At 41.7% G+C, this 20,959-nt stretch overlaps 1 protein-coding gene across 1 annotated transcript in view; it reads right to left on the bottom strand.

The window, feature by feature from the left end:
- Positions 1-20,959, bottom strand: part of LOC124787768 (dynein beta chain, ciliary-like) — an 834,683-nt gene that overhangs the window by 740,350 nt on the left and 73,374 nt on the right. The window contains exons 2-3 of the mRNA XM_047254657.1: positions 9,424-9,596; positions 2,730-2,924 (exon numbers count right to left, since the gene is read on the bottom strand). Coding sequence (XP_047110613.1) covers positions 2,730-2,924; positions 9,424-9,579 — 351 coding nt within the window. The 5' untranslated portion in view covers positions 9,580-9,596. The remainder of the gene's footprint in view (positions 1-2,729; positions 2,925-9,423; positions 9,597-20,959) is intronic.

Genomic DNA, 20,959 nt, shown 5'->3' with positions numbered 1-20,959 from the left:
GCCCTTCTGGTACGTTGTAAAAAGCTCTTGGAAGACACGTCGGAAGGAATGGAGGGCTTAATTGGAATATAATTGTTGTGTACATAGTTCCGCGTGGTCAGCGTCAGCGCGTACACAACTTTCCGACTAGAGCGCGACCCGCTAAGCACAACAGCGCAGGCGCAGCTCTCGTCCGTCTCCGCACTTCGAGATGGCGCTGCCTTAAAGACGGACAAAATTCTGCTTCCGCCGATCCGCGTATTAATATGTAACGCAGCCAATGAGATTGCTGCTAACGTAGAACCTTTTCTCCTCGCGGATCACACTCGCGCAGTGATACCTGAAGGCGCGATGTATAATGAGTGTACAGGCCTCCGATTAGTCAGTCTGCATTTGTCTGCACCAGTCTGTACCAATCTGCATTAGTCTGTTCCAGTCTATTTCAGTCTGCGTAAAGATTCCATGTTTAAGTTCCCCGAGCATTTTTGTTACACTTTCGTATGGTCTACACCAGGGACGGCCAAGAATTCGAATTGCGAGCCGTGCCCAGGCAACAGTGCCATAGAGCTCAGCTTGGCAGCACGTTTCCCCAGCCTCCACAGCACGCTGTCTGAATGGGAGGAGGGAGAAGAGGGGGAAACTGTGGAGGCGCCGAATTTAAATGACAATATAGTCGCATTGCATACTACTTGGTTTTATATTTTACATTTCTTGACAGCACATATCACTTACAAATGTCCAGTATTATTTATTTTTATTAATTAATTAATTAATTAATTTTTTGGAGCGATGAAGACATCATTTTTCTCTAATACAAACTGTCGGACAGAGGCGGACAATGCCGCAAATTTTCGCACTCAGGTTGCTATGTAATCCTGACTCATTTAGTTTTGTAATCGAAAACAGGTCATACACACGTACATGTTGATCGAAATATTATAACATTTTTGCAACCTCATTGTGGTGAAGTAGAAACTCTACTTCACGAAAACAACGCAGACATCCTGGACAGTTTTAACATAAAAGGATTTGTACTTAAAACGGAAATTATATTGCAGAACAATCAGTTACACCTGCAAATGTGCAGGGGCACTTTCAACTGAAACGGCAAAGGGTCTCGAATACATCTCGATAAGGATTTAAGATTGGCACTGTCTTCAGAATGTTTAGAAAACTATGCTTGTAATTCTTTAAAGCCACAATGAATTCTTGAAACCTCGCGTTTTCTACAACGCCAGTGCTCAGGGAACTGGACTGGGTTTGTCTAAATCAGAATAAGTCGTTTCTCACCTTGCAGTGTCTTACTGTGGCAGGGTGCAGTCATGTCCACTTAAAATGAGAAGTCTGCAATCCATTCCAGGTGTTCTAATTTTCGTTCCTGAAATGCTTTACCCTTCATAAATTCAACAACAACGGGTTCTAAACCGAAAAACCGCTCCGGCATGCCGCTTGACTTAATTAACGCACTTTGCAGTAACGTATGAATTCTCCATACTCTTCGTTCAATTCCTTTGATCTGATAGTGTACATGGAAGTGTCGAACTGCGATTACGCGAAAATAAGGAACTGGTACGTGAGGCACTAATGGGAAAGTTAAAAAACGACGTAGCCCTTCTGGTACGTTGTAAAAAGCTCTTGGAAGACACGTCGGAAGGAATGGAGGGCTTAATTGGAATATAATTGTTGTGTACATAGTTCCGCATGGTCAGCGTCAGCGCGTACACAACTTTCCGACTAGAGCGCGACCCGCTAAGCACAACAGCGCAGGCGCAGCTCTCGTCCGTCTCCGCACTACGAGATGGCGCTGCCTTAGAGACGGACAAAATTCTGCTTCCGCCGATCCGCGTATTAATATGTAACGCAGCCAATGAGACTGCTGCTAACGTAGAACCTTTTCTCCTCGCGGATCACACTCGCGCAGTGATACCTGAAGGCGCGATGTATAATGAGTGTACAGACCTCCGATTAGTCAGTCTGCATTTGTCTGCACCAGTCTGTACCAATCTGCATTAGTCTGTTCCAGTCTATTTCAGTCTGCGCCTAATAAGAGTATCACATTCCTGTACATAGCCATGAAGATAAATGTATAGACGGTTTTGTCAAGTATCAGAGATATATGTGAGAATAAGATTAACGTACCAAGACCAAAGGAACTTCAGATTTTCAATTGTAAATAGCATCCAGAACCAAGTTAAGTAATTTTTATGCTTGTTATTATTTTAATAAATGTGTGTGAAAATTAATCAAGTTCTGTTTAAAGTTGGTCACCATCAATCTGCTACTCTAAACGTGCAAGTGGCATTTCTATCGTCTGACCTACTGGCAGAATAGAAATGCGCCCCGACAAGACCACGAGACATATTGCTGACGCTCGCCTACTTCGTTAGAGCGACAAGTCAAATAATCTGATGGTGTGTGTACCGATGGCCTTACAGTACGCACACCACAATAATATAGCTTAATGGTAAAGAAACTGAAGAGTGAGATAATGAAATGTGACAGAAAGAAGAATGAGTTGCTTAAAATCAAAACTGCAAAAGACACAACAGTGAAAGATGTGAAGAAATTAATCCTACCTAGAAAGGAATATAATGTAGACAAGAAAAGATCTGCACTAGATAGAAAATGGTGGAAGATAGCGTCAAACCAGCTGACAGACTAGTGGCTTTCCGCTTTATGGTCTACACATTCCGCCTGAAGGCGAGTGTAACGACAAGCAGAGACAGCTGACTCTGTGTACGTGTGCTCACCTCGTCTACGAGCGCGGCGAGCTGCTCTATGGGCCTGGCTGCGAGGTCTCCCAGGATGAGAAAGCTGTTGATGTCCTCTCGCGGCACCGGCGTACGCGCCCTCTTCACGAAGTACGCCGACTTGTTCTTCAGGCTCAGCGGGAAGGCGGACGCCACTGACAGCTGCGCCGCGTTGTTCTGCATCACCAGCAGCATCTGCAGCACGTGACGGCTTGAAGTCAGCTCTGCCGGGCAAACCGAAGTGAAAACTGAGCTATGGCCGGAGGCTAAGGCCGTGCAAAATATCGCAGCACCTAGGCGAGGCGAACCCTTTGTTCCGAAGGGCGGCATCCTGAGTTGAATTTCGCTTGGCGACGAGCACACTTCCAACATTCTCGTTGCTATCGCTCTGCTAAATAACATGGCATCGCAGCCTTCACTCAGGTGTAGGTGCGTGGGAAGTTCATAATTATGTGTCTGGTATTATATTCCGTAAAAATCAGGAATACAGAAATACAAGTCGCTGAGGAATGAAATAAATAGGAAGTGCAGGGAAGCTAAGACGAAATGGCTGCAGGAAAGATGTGAAGACATAGAAAAAGATATGATTGTCGGAAGGACAGACTCAGCATACAGGAAAGTCAAAACAACCTTTAGGGACATTAAAAGCAACGGTGGTAACATTAAGAGTGCAACGGGAATTCCACTGTTAAATGCAGAGGAGAGAGCAGATAGGTGGAAAGAATACGTTGAAAGTCTCTATGAGGGTGAAGATTTGTCTGATGTGATAGAAGAAGAAACAGGAGTCGATTTAGAAGAGACAGGGGATCCAGTATTAGAATCGGAATTTAAAAGAGCTTTGGAGGGCTTACGGTCAAATAAGGCAGAAGGGATGGATAACATTCCATCAGAATTTCTAAAATCATTGGGGGAAGTGGCAACAAAACGACTATTCACGTTGGTGTGTAGAATATATGAGTCTGGCGACATACCATCTGACTTTCGGAAAAGCATCATCAACACAATTCCGAAGACGGCAAGAGCTGACAAGTGCGAGAATTATCGCACAATCAGCTTAACAGCTCTTGCATCGAAGCTGCTTGCAAGAATAATATACAGAAGAATGGAAAAGAAAATTGAGAATGCGCTAGGTGACGATCAGTTTGGCTTTAGGAAAAGTAAAGGGACTTGAGAGGTAATTCTGACGTTACGGCTAATAATGGAAGCAAGGCTAATGAAAAATCAAGACACTTTCATAGGATTTGTCGACCTGGAAAAAGCGTTCGACAATATTAAATGGTGCAAGCTGTTCGAGATTCTGAAAAAAGTAGGGCTAAGCTATAGGGAGAGACGGGTCATATACAATATGTACAACAACCAAGAGGGAATAATAAGAGTGGATGATCAAGAACGAAGTGCTCGTATTAAGAAGGATGTAAGACAAGGCTGTAGCCTTTCGCCCCTACTCTTCAATCTGTACATCGAGGAAGCAATGATGGAAATAAAAGAAAGGTTCAGGAGTGGAATTAAAATACAAGGTGAAAGGATATCAATGATACGATTCGCTGATGACATTGCTATCCTGAGTGAAAGTGAAGAAGAATTAAATGATCTGCTGAACGGAATGAACAGTCTAATGAGTACACAGTATGGTTTGAGAGTAAATCGGAGAAAGGCGAAGGTAATGTGAAGTAGTAGAAATGAGAACAGCGAGAAACTTAACAGGATTGATGGCCACGAAGTCAAGGAAGTTAAGGAATTCTGCTACCTAGGCAGTAAAATAACCAATGACGGACGGGGCAAGGAGGGCATCAAAAGCAGATTCGCTATGGCAAAAAAGGCATTTATGGCCAAGAGAAGTCTACTAATATCAAATACCGGCCTTAATTTGAGGAAGAAATTTCTGAGGATGTACGTCTGGAGTACAGCATTGTATGGTAGTGAAACATGGACTGTGGGAAAACCGGAACAGAAGAGAATCGAAGCATTTGAGATGTGGTGCTATAGACGTATGTTGAAAATTAGGTGGACTATAGGGTAAGGAATGAGGAGGTTCTACGCAGAATCGGAGGAAAGGAATATGTGGAAAACACTGATAAGGAGAAGGGACAGGATGATAGGACATCTGCTAAGACATTATGGAATGACTTCCATGGTACTAGAGGGAGCTGTAGAGGGCAAAAACTGTAGAGGAAGACAGAGATTGGAATACGTCAAGCAAATAATTGAGGACGTAGGTTGCAAGTGCTACTATAAGATGAAGAGATTAGCACAGGAAAGGAATTCGTGGCGGGTCGCATCAAACCAGTCAGAAGACTGAGGACCAAAAAAAGGTGTAATGCTGACGTTCTTACAAATTTGGATAATTGTAATTGTTATTTAAATAAATGTGTGTTATTTACGGTACTGCAACTGCTATGCCATTACATTTATGGTGAGAGAGGCAAACGAGGAAGCTAAAATTTCATTAAAAATGCGCCTGAGAGAATTGCCGGAGCCACTAGCTATTCCTTTTCCATACTGAAGATAATAAGAAGGAGGGTGAAGACATAGCTACAAGTACTTTCAAAGGCTCCAATACTTCAGTGAAGACGTGGAAGAATGAGAAAAAAGTAATGAAAATTATATTTAGATTATATTGATGAACAGGTTGTCAGAGGACTCATACACAATTTCCACATGACAAATGTTCTTCATTTATACTGTCAATATTGTGAAACATCTCCTTAAATTAGTGAATTACTGTGCTGGTAAACCTCTTACGTTCTTTGATTTTCAAACAGCTCAGCAAAACTGAACGCACTCAGACATTTCGCTCTTTACCTATTCTGATCAACACTAAACTGACACACAATATTTTTTTAGCGCAACGCAATCTGATTTTCAATAATCCCTACAAAAGAGTGGCCCTGACTAACATTAACCTACACCTTTCACAAATCACTTACCTCACAAAAATCTTCATTACTCGAACTACAGCAATACTGCGAGCGCCACTACTGCCAGCTAAATAACAGATTCAAACTACTGAAGGCACTAACTACTGATAGGCATAGTTAGCAAATGAAAGATTTTGATAGAGAACAAACAATGTATTTACCTTAATAGTGTTCAAAGGTCATAATATATAGCAGTTCATGACATCTAGTGTCACAAATTTACTGTCTCTGATGGACACACGTCCAGATCATCCGCTCTCAACACTCCGCCATCTCTCTCCCCACATCCACCACTGCTGGCTGCTCACCTCCAACTGCGCAACGCTACGCGCTGTTAACAGCCAACAGCCCAACACTACAATAGCAAAAATACAACAATGCCACCCAGCTACAGACTGCACACAGCACAGCCAGTGATTTTCATACAGAGCGCTACGTGGCGTTACCAATATAAAAACCTAAACAGCCTACTTACAATTGTACTAAGCGACATTGCCCACTACACTATATCTTTTTGCTTTTTTTTATCAGATTTCCTTCTGCTAGTGTATTGGCAGACTTTTTTTTTTTTGTTACCGTGATTAGTTCTTTTTGTGTTTGTAGTAAGAAGCTATTGTCTTTTGGACGTTTATATTTCTCGAATTATTGGTGGTATCGACATAACCTTCTAATACATTCGTTTGCAAACTCACTAGCTGTAGCTTATGAGTTACGCAAGATAAGCGATTGCACATAGACTTCAGCTAGCGAAATGCACTTCCCCACGAAATAGTGGCCGTTCACAATGTGTTGTCTTTACCACTACCGTTGTCTCTTCCCCTGATATTCCGTATACACAGGTATAGGTCAAGTTATTTTGTGCCGAAGTCTACACCCACAGCCATATTATGCAGACCACTGTGGAGTACATGGAAGGGGGTATTTCCACCATACAACATGTTAGGGTTTCTTCCCGTCACTTTCGTGTAAGGAATGACGTAAGAATGCTTAGACGCGCCTATGGTTGCTGTATTTAAGCTAATCATGTCCTCACGGTACTTTTGTGGGCAATAAATAGGACACTACGGTATATTCTTACATTTCTGAGTACTGCTTCTTAATACTTTGTATGACAGTACCTACTTATGTAATTATAATTGGTAGTGACTTCAATCTGCCCACGGTATACTGGCGAAAACGTACGTTTAAAATCGGTGTTAGGCATCAAACATAAACCGAGATCATAAAAACGCTTTTTCGGGAAATTATCCTGTATAAGTAGTTCATGAGCCCACTCCAATTCCAAATGGTTGCGCAAACATACTCGACCTCTTAGCAACAAATAATCCTGAGTAAATAGGGAACATCATGACAGATACACGGATTAGTGACCACAACGTCGTTTTAGCGAGGCTGAATATCGTAACATCTAAAACCGCCAAAAACAAACGCAAAAAACATCTACTTAAAAAAATCAGAAAGAATTCACTTAACGCCTTCCTAAGATACGGGCTCCACTCCTTCCCAACTAACTACGTAAGTGGAGACCAGGTGTGACTCAGATTCTAAGAAACAATATCAACAACAATTGAGTGATTTATACCAAAGAAATGAATAAGACTGGAAATTAATTCCCATGGTACACGAAACATGTCAGAATTCTGTTGCAGAAGAAACGAAAAAAACGCACCAAGTTTAAAATAACCCAAACTCTCCAAGTTTGGCGACGCTTTACAGAAGCTGGGAACGTAGTGCACATCTCAAGACGAGATGATATTAATATTTTCCACAACGAAACTCTGTCTTGAAATCTGGAAAAAAATCCAAACAGATGCTAGTCGTACGTAAAGCGCACTAGCGGCAGGACATGCTCAGTACCTTCACTGTGCGATAGCAATGATAATATTACTGATGACAGTGCCAGTAAAATCCTTCTTCGCATGCGTTCTACGTACTTACTAGTCTTGTTTGTAATGGGTCCAGCACACTTGAAAAAAATTCCAGGCTGGGCTGTACAAGTGTTTTGTAGGTAGATAGCTTGCACATAGGTCCCTGGTGATGTCAATGGACACCAAAACTGCGGATGAAGGTACCAGTGCGTGTTAAAGGACACCCCTCTGCACGGTTACTCTGTCCCTGTCACGGCAGTCAGTGAGCCCAGACGCTGGTACAAGCTTCGCAGAACGACAGAGACGTGTCTCGTAATGAGTGTATCATATATTTCCTGACACTTGCCGACTGCACGAAGCTTATGTCTTTTCCTGAACACAACATGTCGCTTGCTAAGTTCATAGTTGCGAATAGTTGCACGAGGGACCTTTCTGATCTTTTATCATGGCGTTCGTGGGACAAATAGGCTTATAGGGTTTACAGTTTGTCGAATGCTGTTACTGGAATTGTTTATAGTCAGAACTGGGGTACCCTTCGAAGACGTGCAGCCTCAGTAATAAACGTAGTAAATTATGGGGTTACCTGTACTATAAGTCTCTATGGAACTTCATTCATGACGGATGCCATCTGGCTCTAACCCATTCCCAAATTTTAATTTCCTCATCGACACAGCAGTCTGGTTTTGCGCAAATAGATAGCAGCAGTTCGGTCTAAGTGTTTTTGGTAGTACAGTAGTTAGAGCGAGTTCTTCATTATCGTTGAATGAATTATTGTGCAGGTGAAGTTTGTTCAGCAGGAATCCTGATGTCAGCCGCAATTTCTTTATCATGCTGACATCACCCGCTTGTAATACGAATAATACCCTGATGTATTTACTCTTTTAGAGAAGGTGTCTATGAGCACCTGCGGATATCATACTGCAGTTAGTGTTTGCCCAGTTCAGATAAATATTATTCTGTCTTATTATAGTGGTTGAGAGGTATACGTCTCTCCGCTGTAGTGAATCGTTGACGGAGACGTCTTGTAGCAGTAACTGAGTTAAGAGTACAGGGCACTCGCATTTAACTAATATCTGTGTGTGATTAGTGTCAGATTTTGAAGAATATAGTCCGCAGCTCGTGGTCGTGCGGTACCGTTCTTGCTTCCCACGCCCGTGTTCCCGGGTGGGGTCAGGGACTTTCACTGCCTCGTGATGACTGGGTGTTGTGTGATGTCCTTAGGTTAGTTAGGTTTAAGTAGTTCTACGTTCTAGGGGACTGATGACCATAGATGCTAAGTCCCATAGTGCTCAGAGCCATTTGAACCATTTTTTGGAGAATATAAACACAATCAAAACGACTGCTACGTGTAGGATTCAGATAATGATAGCAGTTTGATACTGAAACATGGTGGTTTGAGAAAAGTATAGTCGAAGGGGTACACTTCTGTAAGTAAATAATTCTCACAGACCCGCATTTAAGATAATTTTTTAACAGGTCGTTCTATCCACGTCAGCGGAAGTGTCTTCGCATTTATAGAATACATGATGTTTTTCGGCTGTTATAGAAGAACCTTACCATTTCCACAAGAAACAAAATGAATGTAAGCAGGCCAGGCCAAACAATTAACTCTGAAAGCAAAATTAGATGGAAAATCAGTTCTACAATAACAATTTCTTCAGTCACTTGCATCGTCATCTTCATTGGCGGCTCCTAGGAAATCAGATCTACGATGGCGAAATTCCAAAGATGGTGTAGAAAGCAGAAGAACATACAGTCGAAACGTATTTACTCCGGTACAGCAGCGTGTTGTACAGGTTACAAATCGAAGAAACCTCCTGAGTGATATCTCAAGACTACTGTTAGATGGAGTACTGCATCTGAGCGCAGCTGTGCTTTCTGGAGGGTCAATGTGTTTTGCTCACTCACCATTGGCTCCGGCTTGTTGAGAAAGTCCATGACGATCTGGCGGAACTCCTCGGTGGCCATGACGCGCCCCCACTTCTCCGGCTTCAGTTTGAGAGTCTTCTGCACGTAGCTGCCCAGGAACTCCACCCGCGGGTCAGGCCCGCCTTCCGACGCCATTGCGTCCGACAATTTACCTGCAGGTAAAAGACAGCGCTTATAAATTAAATAGACGAGCCCAGTAAATAAATATCCAAGGTTAAGTCACTTCTTTGTACAGCTGGCAACAATATCATTATATTTAATACTTGCAAAACTTCCTCAGTTCTCCAGGTGTTAGAAATTTGACGTCAAAATGGCAGCATCTATTTGTTGTTGTTGTGGTCTTCAGTCCTGAGACTGGTTTTATGCAGCTCTCCATGCTACTCTATCCTGCGCAAGCTACTTCATCTCCCAGTACCTACTGCAAACCTACATCCTTTTGAATCTGCTTGGTGTATTAACCTCTTGGTCTCCCTCTACGATTTTTACCCTCCACGCTGCCCTCCAATGCTAAATTTGTGATCCCCTGATGCCCCAGAACATGTCCTACCAATCGGTCCCTTCTTCTAGTCAAGTTGTGCCACAAACTTCTCTTCTCCCCAATCCTATTCAAAACCTCCTTATTAGTTATGTGATCTACCCATCTAATCTTCAGCATTCTTCTGTGGCACCACATTTCGAAAGCTTCTATTCTCTTCTTGTCTAAACTATTTATCGTCCATGTTTCACTTCCATACATGGCTACACTCCATACAAATACTTTCAGAAACGACTTCCTGACACTTAAATCTATACTCGATGTTAACAACTTTCTCTTATTCAGAAACGCTTTCCTTCCCATTGCCAGTCTGCATTTTATATCCTCTCTACTTCGACCATCATCAGTTATTTTGCTCCCTAAATAGCAAAACTCCTTTACTACTTTAAGTGTCTCATTTCCTAATCTAATACCCTCAACATCACCCGACTTAATTCGACTACATTCCGTTATCCTCGTTTTGCTTTTGTTGATGTTCATCTTATACCCTCCTTTCAAGACACTGTCCATTCCGTTCAACTGCTCTTCCAAGTCCTTTGCTGCCTCTGACAGAATTACAATATCATCGGCGAACCTCAAAGTTTTTATTTCTTCTCCATGGATTTTAATACCTACTCTGAATTTTTCTTTTGTTTCCTTCACTGCTTGCTCAATATACAGATTGAATAACATCGGGGAGAGGCTACAACCCTGTCTCACTCCCTTCCTAACCACTGCTTCCCTTTCGTGCCCCTCAACTCTTATAACTGCCATTTGGTTTCTATGCAAATTGTAAATAGCCCTTCGCTCCCTGTGTTTTACCCCTACCACCTTCAGAATTCGAGAGTATTACAGACAACATAGTCGAAAGCTTTCTCTAAGTCTACAAATGCTAGAAACGTAGGTTTGCCTTTCCTTAATCTAGCTTCTAAGATAAGCCGTAGGGTCAGTATTGCCTCACGTGTTCCAATATTTCTACGGTATCCAAACTGATCTTCCCCAAGGTCGGCTTCTACTAGTTTTTCCATTCGTCTGTAAAGAATTCGCGTTAGTATTTTGCAGCTGTAATTTATTAAGCTGATAGTTCGGTAATTTTCACGTCTGTCAACACCTGCTTTCTTTGGGATTGGAATTATTATATTCTTCTTGAAGTCTGAGGGTATTTGGCCTGTCTCATACATCTTGCTCACCAGATGGTAGAGTTTTGTCAGGAATGGCTCTCCCAAGGCCGTCAGTAGTTCTAATGGAATGTTGTCTACTCCCAGGGCCTTGTTTCGACTCAGGTCTTTCAGTGCTCTGTGAAACTCTTCACGCAGTATCATATCTCCCATTCCGTCTTAATCTACATCCTCTTCCATTTCCATAATATTGTCCTCAAGTACATCGCCCTTGTACAGACCCTCTATATACTCCTTCCACCTTTCTGCTTTCCCTTCTTTGGTTAGGACTGGGTTTCCATCTGAGCTCTTGATATTCATGCAAGTGGTTCTCTTTTCTCCAAAGGTCTCTTTAATTTTCCTGTAGGCAGTATCTATCTTACCCTTCGTGAGATAATCCTCTACATCCTTATATTTGTCCTCTAGCCATCCCTGCTTAGCCATTTTGCACTTCCTGTCAATCTAATTTTTGAGACGTTTGTATTCCTTTTTGCCTGCTTCATTTACTGCATTTTTATATTTTCTCCTTTCATCTATTAAATTCAATATTTCTTCTGTTACCCAAGGATTTCTACTAGCCCTCGTCTTTTTATCTACTTGATCCTCTGCTGCCTTCACTACTTCATCTCTCAAAGCTACCCATTCTTCTTCTACTTTATTTATTTCTATATTTATTTATTTATTGTTCCGTGGGACCAAATTAAGGAGAAGTCTCCATGGTCATGGAACGAGTCAATACATGAAATTATAACACGATAGTAGAAACAGATAAAATGAAATATAACTAACATATTCAGGCGAAAATTCGTAAGTTTAAATAAAGAAAATGTAACACTGGAATCTGCTTAATTTTTCAGCTCTTCCAGGAGCTCCTCGTCAGAATAGAAGGAGTGAGCTATGAGGAAACTCTTCAGTTTGGACTTGAAAGTGTTTGGGCTACTGCTAAGATTTTTGAGTTCTTGTGGTAGCTTTTGAAAATGGATGCAGCAGAATACTGCACTCCTTTCTGCACAAGAGTCAAGGAAGTGGATTCCACATGCAGATTTGATTTCTGCCTAGTATTATCTGAGTGAAAGCTGCTAACTCTTGGGAATAAGCTAATACCGTTAACAACAAACGACATTAAAGAAAATATACACTGTGAGGGCAATGTCAGAATTCCCAGACTATTGAATAGGGGTCGACAAGAGGTTCTCGAACTTACACCACACATAGCTCGAACAGCCCGTTTTTGAGCCAAAAATACCCTTTTTGAATCAGAAGAATCACCCCAAAAAATAATATCATATGACATAAGCATATGAAAATATGCGAAGTAGACTACTTTCCGTGTTGAACTGTCACTTATTTCAGATACTGTTCTAATGGTAAATAAAGCAGCATTTAGTTTCTGAACAAGATCCTGAACATGGGCTTTCCACAACAGCTTACTATCTATCCGAACGCCTAGGAACTTGAACTGTTCCGTCTAGCTTATAATATGCCCTTTCTGTCTGATCAAAATATCGGTTCTTGTTTAATTGTGAGTTAGAAACTGCAAAAACTGAGTCTTACTGTGATTTAGCATCAAATTATTTTCCACAAGCCACGAACTTATTTCATGAACTGCATTATTTGATACAGTTTCAATATTACACACAAGATCCCTCACTACCAAGCTGGTGTCATCAGCAAACAGAAATATTTTTGAATCACCTGTAATACTAGAAGGCATATCATTTATATTAATAAGAAACAGCAGTGGCCCCAGCACCGACCCTTGGGGAACGCCCCACTTAACAGTGCCCCATTGGGACTGAACATCACCACCACTCTCAATATTGCGGAGAATTACCTTCTGCTTTCTGTTCTTAAAGTAAGAGGCGAACCAATTGTAAGCTACTCCCCTTACTCCATAATGGTTCAACTTCTGCAGTAATATTTTGTGGTCAACACAGTCAAAAGCCATCGTTAAATCAAAGAAAACACCTATCGTTCGCAACCTTTTATTTAATCCGTCCAAAACCTCACAGGGAAAAGAGAAAATAGCATTTTCAGTTGTTAAACCATTTCTAAAACCAAACTGAACATTTGACAGCAAATTATGTGAATTTAAATGCTCCAGTAACTTTGTATATACAACCCTCTCGTAACTTTAGCAAACACCGATGGCATAGAAATAGGTCTATAATTGTCAACATTATCCCTGTCTCCCTTTTTATAAAATGCCTTCACTACCGAGTACATTAATCGGTCAGGAAACCGACCACTCCTAAAGGAAAAGTTACAGATATGGCTAAGTACTGGGCTAACATACATAGAACAATACTTCAGGATTCTGCTAGATACCCCGTCATATCCATGAGAGTTCTTGGTCTTTAGTGATTTAATTATTAACTCAATCTCCCTCTTGTCAGTATCATGGAGGAGCATTTCAGGTAAATCTCTCGAAATGTCTCGTTTATTGTACGTGGATGGGTAACAAACGCTGTATTTTATGGAAAACTCGATTCTGTTTATTGTGAAGTTGTCGTTTCGAGACTTTCAAAGGACGAAAACGCGATCTTCCTGATGAAAGAAAGACTGGAAGACTTTCTGTATTCACTTCTCACATTGTTCAATTAGTGAAGAAAACATCCCTGCAGGCATATAACCACGAATTCCACTATAACACACTGATTCATATAGACGGATTAGGTTATTGGAAATCGCAAGCGAGCTTGATGGTGCATGTGGAATATCGAAACTGCTGACTAAAAGTCACGAACGAAATTCAGTGGCCGCAGATGTTTCTCAGTCCCGACGAGTTACAGAGAGACGACTCACAATTCTCGTAGAATCTCGAAGCTCGTAGAATTTCTAATACTCCCTATTCTCGATTATGGCGATGCTATACTTCAAGGACTTTCGTACGAAAATTCTCGCAGGCTTGAACTGGCGATGAATGCTTGCGCCCGATATATTTGTGACGTTCGTTATTACGATCATATCACTCCAGCCTATACACAATTATCGTGGCTACGTGCTGATAAACGTAGGGACTACTATATGTTTACTCCATCGTCTTCTCAATCATCAGACTCCTTCTTACTTATCCTCAGCCATTATATTACTCTCTGAACAGCACAGCAGAAATACTTGTTCTCAACAAAGTAAGATCTTCTCAGTACCACCACACAACACCGCCATGTATTCTAAATCATTTTCTGTATCCGGAACCCGACTTTGGAACAATCATCTTCAAACTATCAGAGAAATTAAACCGCTTCCAGTCTTCAAAAAGCAGCTAATGGCTCACCTTCTCTCGCAATAGCTATCTCTCCCACATACTGGTCTGCAGCCCACACTCTTCAGTCCCCCCACCCCCTAAAACTTTTCCCTTCTCTCCGCTTACAGAGTTATTTGCTTAAATCAAGTCCTCTCCTAACAGCCACTGTTACTGTCATTCCAATTTTCTTGTTCTTCATCCTTTCTTTTTCTGACAGTACTACACATGATTTAAGTTGTTCTGAACTAGTCTATATTATTTTAATGCACTTTCCAGAATGAGATTTTCACTCTGCAGCGGAGTGTGCGCTCATATGAAACTTCCTGGCAGATTAAAACTGTGTGCCCGACCAAGACTCGAACTCAGGACCTTTGCCTTTCGCGGGCAAGTGCTCTACCATCTGAGCTACCGAAGCACGACTCACGCCCGGTCCTCACAGCTTTACTTCTGCCAGTATCTTGTCTCCTACCTTCCAAACTTTACAGAAGCTCTCCTGCGAACCTTGCAGAACTAGCACTCCTGAAAGAAAGGATACTGCGGAGACATGGCCTAGCCACAGCCTGGGGGATGTTTCCAGAATGAGATTTTTACTCTGCAGCGGAGTGTGCGCTGATATGAAACTTCCTGGAAGATTAAAACTGTGTGCCCGACCGAGACTCGAACTCGGGACCTTTGCCTTTCGCGAGCAAGTGCTCTACCATCTGAGCTACCGAAGCACGACTCACGCCGTGTCCTCACAGCTTTACTTCTGCCAGTATCTCGTCTCCTACCTTCCAAACAGTTCTGCAAGGTTCGCGGGAGAGCTCCCCGAAATAATAGCTGGGAACTATTACTCACGATATATTTTATATGTCCATTAATTTCGGGCATGCAGCAGCGCTAATAAAATTTCCTCCACTGATATTTTGGCCGCGTGTCGTCCGGCCATCCTCAGAGCGAGTCACAAGACTGACAACAAGATACCAAGCGCGGCCTTAAATGCTCCACAGCGGCGGTACTGCGCATACGGGTCAGAGATGCTGGTCCGTGGCAAAGAAATATGCTTACACATGCGCCGCCTGTGGCGAAGGCGTACAACAATTGGATTAGCTTATCGATGTATGATCAGCGGCGGTGACACCATGAGGATTTCTCTGCAGTTTAATTACCCCAAGAGCAGAATTCCATGCTTTGTCCAAATTAAAACCATTATCTCTATTTATTAAATTATTATCTAATCTAAGCTCTATAGCTTCCTTGAAGACAGATTCCCAAAGGGAAGAGCTGGATGTCAAAATCTTCACATGACTCTAATTCATGGAATGCCCTGTATCAATGCAATGTTCGGCCACAGCTGACTTGTCTGGCTGTAATAACCGTGTGTATCTTCGATGCCCCACACATATCTCGTGAATGGCGCGTGTTGTTTGACCTATGTACGACCTCTCACAATTTCCTCAAGGAATCTGATACACACCCGCTTTACAAAGCTGTAAATCGTCCTTCACAGAGCCGAGTAAAGCTGCAGTCTTCTTGGGGGCCGGTAGATCACCTTAACACAGTGTTTCTCAAGAATACGGCTTATCTTCGAGGAAAGAGCATCCACATAGGGCAAAAACGCACTATATCTGAAGGGATTACTATCTCCTTCCCCATCACATACCTGCATTCTAGGTTTTGCATTGAATGCTCTACAAATTTGTTGCGGAGAAAATCCATTCGATTTAAAAATGCTCTACGTATGTGATCTCTTCTAGCAAACTATCTTCGTCGGATACACAGTGCACCCTATGCACTAAGGTCTTAAGGACACCTATGGTCTATGCAGGGTGATGTTCTTATCAAAATGTTGGCCAACAAGAGATAAAGAGTCCTTTAAAGGTACCTTGGTGTATAGTGATAACACGTCAAAACTAACAAGCACAGTTTTTGTTATATTTGTGGTGAATTTGTGATTAAAAAACACCAAAGAAACATGACAGACTTTGTGAAAAAGGTTTATCTGTCATACTTTGGATCTAAACTTGGTGATGAAGATAAATCTTGGGCGCCACGTAAGGTCTGTTATGTGTACGTTGAAGATCTGAGAAAATGGTCCAAAAATATATTTGCTGTTCCTATGATATGGAGGGAGCCAAGAAATCATTCCGATGATTGCTACTTTTGCAGTGTTGATATTACTGGTCATAATTCTAAAAACAAGAAGGTAATAAGCTACCCTAACCTTCCGTCCGCCATCCGGCCAGTGCGTATGGTGTCGATTTGCCGGTTCCTGAACCACCAGATGATTTAAAATCTATGCCAACAGAATTACTTTCTGATGTTTCCACATCTTTCAGTAGTTAACTAAAAGAAGGCGTCTTTGTGGGACCTGACATTAGAAAATTGATGTTTATGTTCACTATAAATCCACAATGACTTTAAATGAGAAAGAAGCATGGGTATCATTCAAGCAATTCGTTACAAAGTTCTTAGACCATGAAAATGACCCAGAATGTGTTTCTACTACAGCTGCAATATTAAAGAAGTTTAAAACTTTAGGATGTTTAATGAGCCTAAAAGTTCACTTTTTTCCAGTCACCTTGATTATTTCCCGGACAATATGGGAGACGTTAGTGAGGAGCAAGGAGACCGTTTTCACCGGGACATTAAAGTTATGGAAAAACGCTACCAAGGCAGCTGGAACACCAACATGATGGGGACTACAGTTGGTCACTTAACCGAGAAGTTCAGCAAGCGACTCATCGTAGAAAAAGCTACACAAGAAGCTTCAAAGAAAAAAGAGAAAGAAAATACAAACCAGTTCCAGCTGACAACTGAAACCTCTATTAACACATATCATTGTTTTAAGTAGCTTACTGTAAATACAAGCCACGCTTATGTTGTAACAAAGCGTTTCATTAATTTCCCCGTTTACCGTATAGCATAGGATTTTTATACTATATAATAAAAAGCATATTGCTCGAAAACTATGGGTGACGCAGAAAACTAGGGCTAGATTTGGATTCAGCTCATAAAAATCTATAAAGATCAGCTATCAAAGTAAAAAAAGTTTTAAAAAAAATTTTCGTTCGCCTGTGTAATTATTTTCCTTTCTTCAATTTTCTACTAAATTTTTTAATACTGTTATATAAGTACGGGGCGTACATATTAACATTACAAAAGTGTGATTAAGCTTTCCCCATTTACATTTATTGTTCCTACATTCCTTTTGATTGTACTGACTGCTATACTATAGTTCGATACCTGTAAAACTTTGTGAACTATTCAACGGAACTCCATATAATGTCCCACAACAACAGAAAGCTGAGGATTCTGACTTTCCAATAACGTATTTTAAATTACCTAAAGTAAATTTTCTTTCAAAATGATTAAACTTCAAGTTCAGAGCCATTGCTATTTTCAATTGGAAATTTTGCCATTACCATTGTTAGATTCCGAACTTTGCCTATATACTTTTGTTATTTTAAATTTTCCGTGTCAAATGACATAGACTTACAGTATTGACTGATTAACTGAGTAATTGAAAATTGTGTAATTTATTTTAATTTTCCCATAAACATAAGCAAGAGGACTCACACTGTGTAAGAAAAATACCGTCTGTGTATTTTCCTAAATTTCGACCTGCAACATTTTTTATAAGCTAAAGCCACATTAGTTCTTGTAGTTCATCAAGAACAATAAAATCAAACATAACCGATTTTCAAAGTGTAATGTACATTACTGGCCATTAAAATTGCTACACCAAGAAGAAATGCAGATGATAAACGGGTACTCATTGGGCAAATATATTATACTAGAATTGACCTGAGAAATCAGTAGCCAGAACAAGCACCTCTCGCCGTAATAACGGCCTTGATACACCTGGGCATTGTGTCAGACAGAGCATGGATGGCGTGTACAGGTACAGCTGCACATGCAGCTTCAACACGATACCACAGTTCATCAAGAGTAGTGCTGGCGTATTGTGACGAGCCAGTTGCTCGGCCACAATTGACCAGACGTTTTCAATTGGTGAGAGATCTGGAGAATGTGCTCCTCAGGTCAGTAGTCGAACATTTTCTGTATCCAGAAAGGCCCGTACAGGACCTGCAACATGCGGTCGTGCATTATCCTGCTGAAATGTAGGGTTTCGCAGGGATCGAATGAAGGGTAGAACCACGGGTCGTAAAACATCTGAAATGTAACGTCCACTGTTCAAAGTACCGTAAATGCCAACAAGAGATGACCGAGACGTGTAACCAATGGCACCCCATACCGTCACGCCGGGTGATACGCCAGTTTGGCGATGACGAATTCACGCTTCCAATATGCGTTCACCGCGATGTCGCCAAACACGGCTGCGACCATCATGATGCTGTAAACAGAACCTGGATTCATCCGAAAAATGACGTTTTGCCATTCGTGCACCGAGGTTCGTCGTTGAGTACACCATCGGAGGCGCTCCTGTCTGTGATGCAGCGTCAAGGGTAACCGCAGCCATGGTCTCCGAGCTGATAGTCCAGGCTGCTGCAAACGTCGACGAACTGTTCGTGCAGATGGTTGTTGTCTTGCAAACGTCCCCATCTGTTGACTCAGGGATCGAGACGCGGCTGTACGTTCCGTTACAGCCATGCGGATAAGATGCCTGTCATCCCGACTGCTAGTGATACGAGGCCGTTGGGATCCAACACGGCGTTCCCTATTATCCTGTTGAACCCACCGATTTCATATTCTGCTAACAGTCATTGGATCTCGACCAACGCGATCAGCAATGTCGCGATACGATAAACCGCAATCGCGATAGGCTACAATCCGACCTTTATCAAAGTCGGAAACGCGATGGTATGCATTTCTCCTCTCTACACGAGGCATCACAACAACGTCTCACCAGGCAACGCCGATCAACTGCTGATTGTGTATGAGAAATCGGTTGCAAACTTTCCTCATGTCAGAACGTTGTAGGTGTCGCCACCGGCGCCAACCTTGTGTGAATGCTATGAAAAGCTAATCATTTGAAAGTCACAGCATCTTCTTCCTGTCGGTGAAATTTCGCGTTTTTAGGTCGTCATCTTCGTGGTGTAGCAATTTTAATGGCCAGTAGTGTAGTTTACGAAATGGCAGTTTACTTTTAGCCCATCTATAAGTAGTCGGGTGTGACCCGAAATTGCCAGTTCGCGGTTTTAACGTTGACGAGTAGGGTCTCTGTCGGACGCGCTGTTAGTATTGAGCCACTGTGATGCATGTTCTGTGCGCGAAATTACGCTCACCGATGACCGCGCAACTCAAGAACCTTAGTACTTAAAGAATTTTCGAATGATTTCCGTTACCTAAATTAGTGAAGTTTCACTGTACGGTAATGTGTTCAGCAAGCACCGTAGAGTGTTATTGCCATAGAAACTAGTGATTGTTGGACATGGTGAATCTCGTTTTGGACTGATTTAAATGAAATACTGAAGTATAATCTTGTTCAATGGATTACCTCAGGACAGTGCTAAGTAAAAACAGTGACGTTTTTCGTGTAAATGTGAGCACTGTTTATATGTCATAATAGAATAAATAACTTCACCACTGAACTGTGACTGTTGATAGGCAATAGTAGGTTCTGGCCCGAATACCTTTGCTTATGAATTTCGTGGTACATGAACTGGTCACCGCTCTAATAATTAAACTTCGCATGGAATAAACATATCTGTGTTATGCAATTCAAATTATGACCATTTGTACGTCTTTGAGCAAACACCACTCTGCTCACATTTCAGCTTACAGCTTCGAGGTGATCGAGTCTGGTGCTACCGAGAATGAGACTACGGTAAGAGGTCCATGATTAAGGAATTTGTTGCTAGCGCACTCGAGCAGATGTAATTTCGATGGATTGTTCATGCGCTGCCTGCGATTTGTAAGGTATAAGAGAATCTCGGACCAGAGAGCAGTGTTGTATGCGGTAGGAACTGTGTAGCAGTAGCAGTAAGTAGTTCACTGCAGTCTGGTGTATGGAGTTGGCTGGGCCGGTCGTGGGGAGCTATGGCGGCGCCTGAGCGTTGTAGTATAAGGTAAAAGCAGCCTCGCGCATATGTACTATTGTTGTATCAAGTCCCATGTAAATGTTTTTAAAAAATCTCTTAATAATAATCTCTCTTATAAAAATTAACTTTTGACAATCGTTCATCTCAATTTAAAGAATTTACTAATTTCTCCAATCCATGGTCATCCCGATTATTGTAAAGAAAAATCAGTTGTTTCTTTTTATACATGACAAATCTATCGGCCAGCATTGCACTGGGCTGTGCTAGAAAAATTTCATATGGGAGCAGATACATACGCGTTATCCGGCGACCTCATTGAGGTAAGAATTTTCAATTTATTCAGTATGATCTTTCAGGGCCATGACACAGCACTGCTGACGTGCAAATTTACCAATTTAGATTCACAGACAGCTAACTTTTGCAAAGTTATAAAAGAGCCACAATTTTGTTGAGAGATTAGTCACATTTTATTATTGGTAGGTTAAGGAATTTATTTATTGGGAGGTTACGCTAAATGTGAATTATATATTTTTTACTGTGGGGAGGTTACACTGAATGTGAAAGTTATACTTTTTTTTACTGTTGGGGAGGTTACACTACGAAAACCAGGTCA

The sequence above is a fragment of the Schistocerca piceifrons genome, chromosome 3 (genome assembly GCF_021461385.2).
Source record: "Schistocerca piceifrons isolate TAMUIC-IGC-003096 chromosome 3, iqSchPice1.1, whole genome shotgun sequence".
NCBI lineage: Eukaryota > Metazoa > Arthropoda > Insecta > Orthoptera > Acrididae > Schistocerca > Schistocerca piceifrons.
The sequence above is the reverse complement of the archived record's forward strand: the minus strand, read 5'-3'. Positions and strand labels throughout refer to the sequence as shown.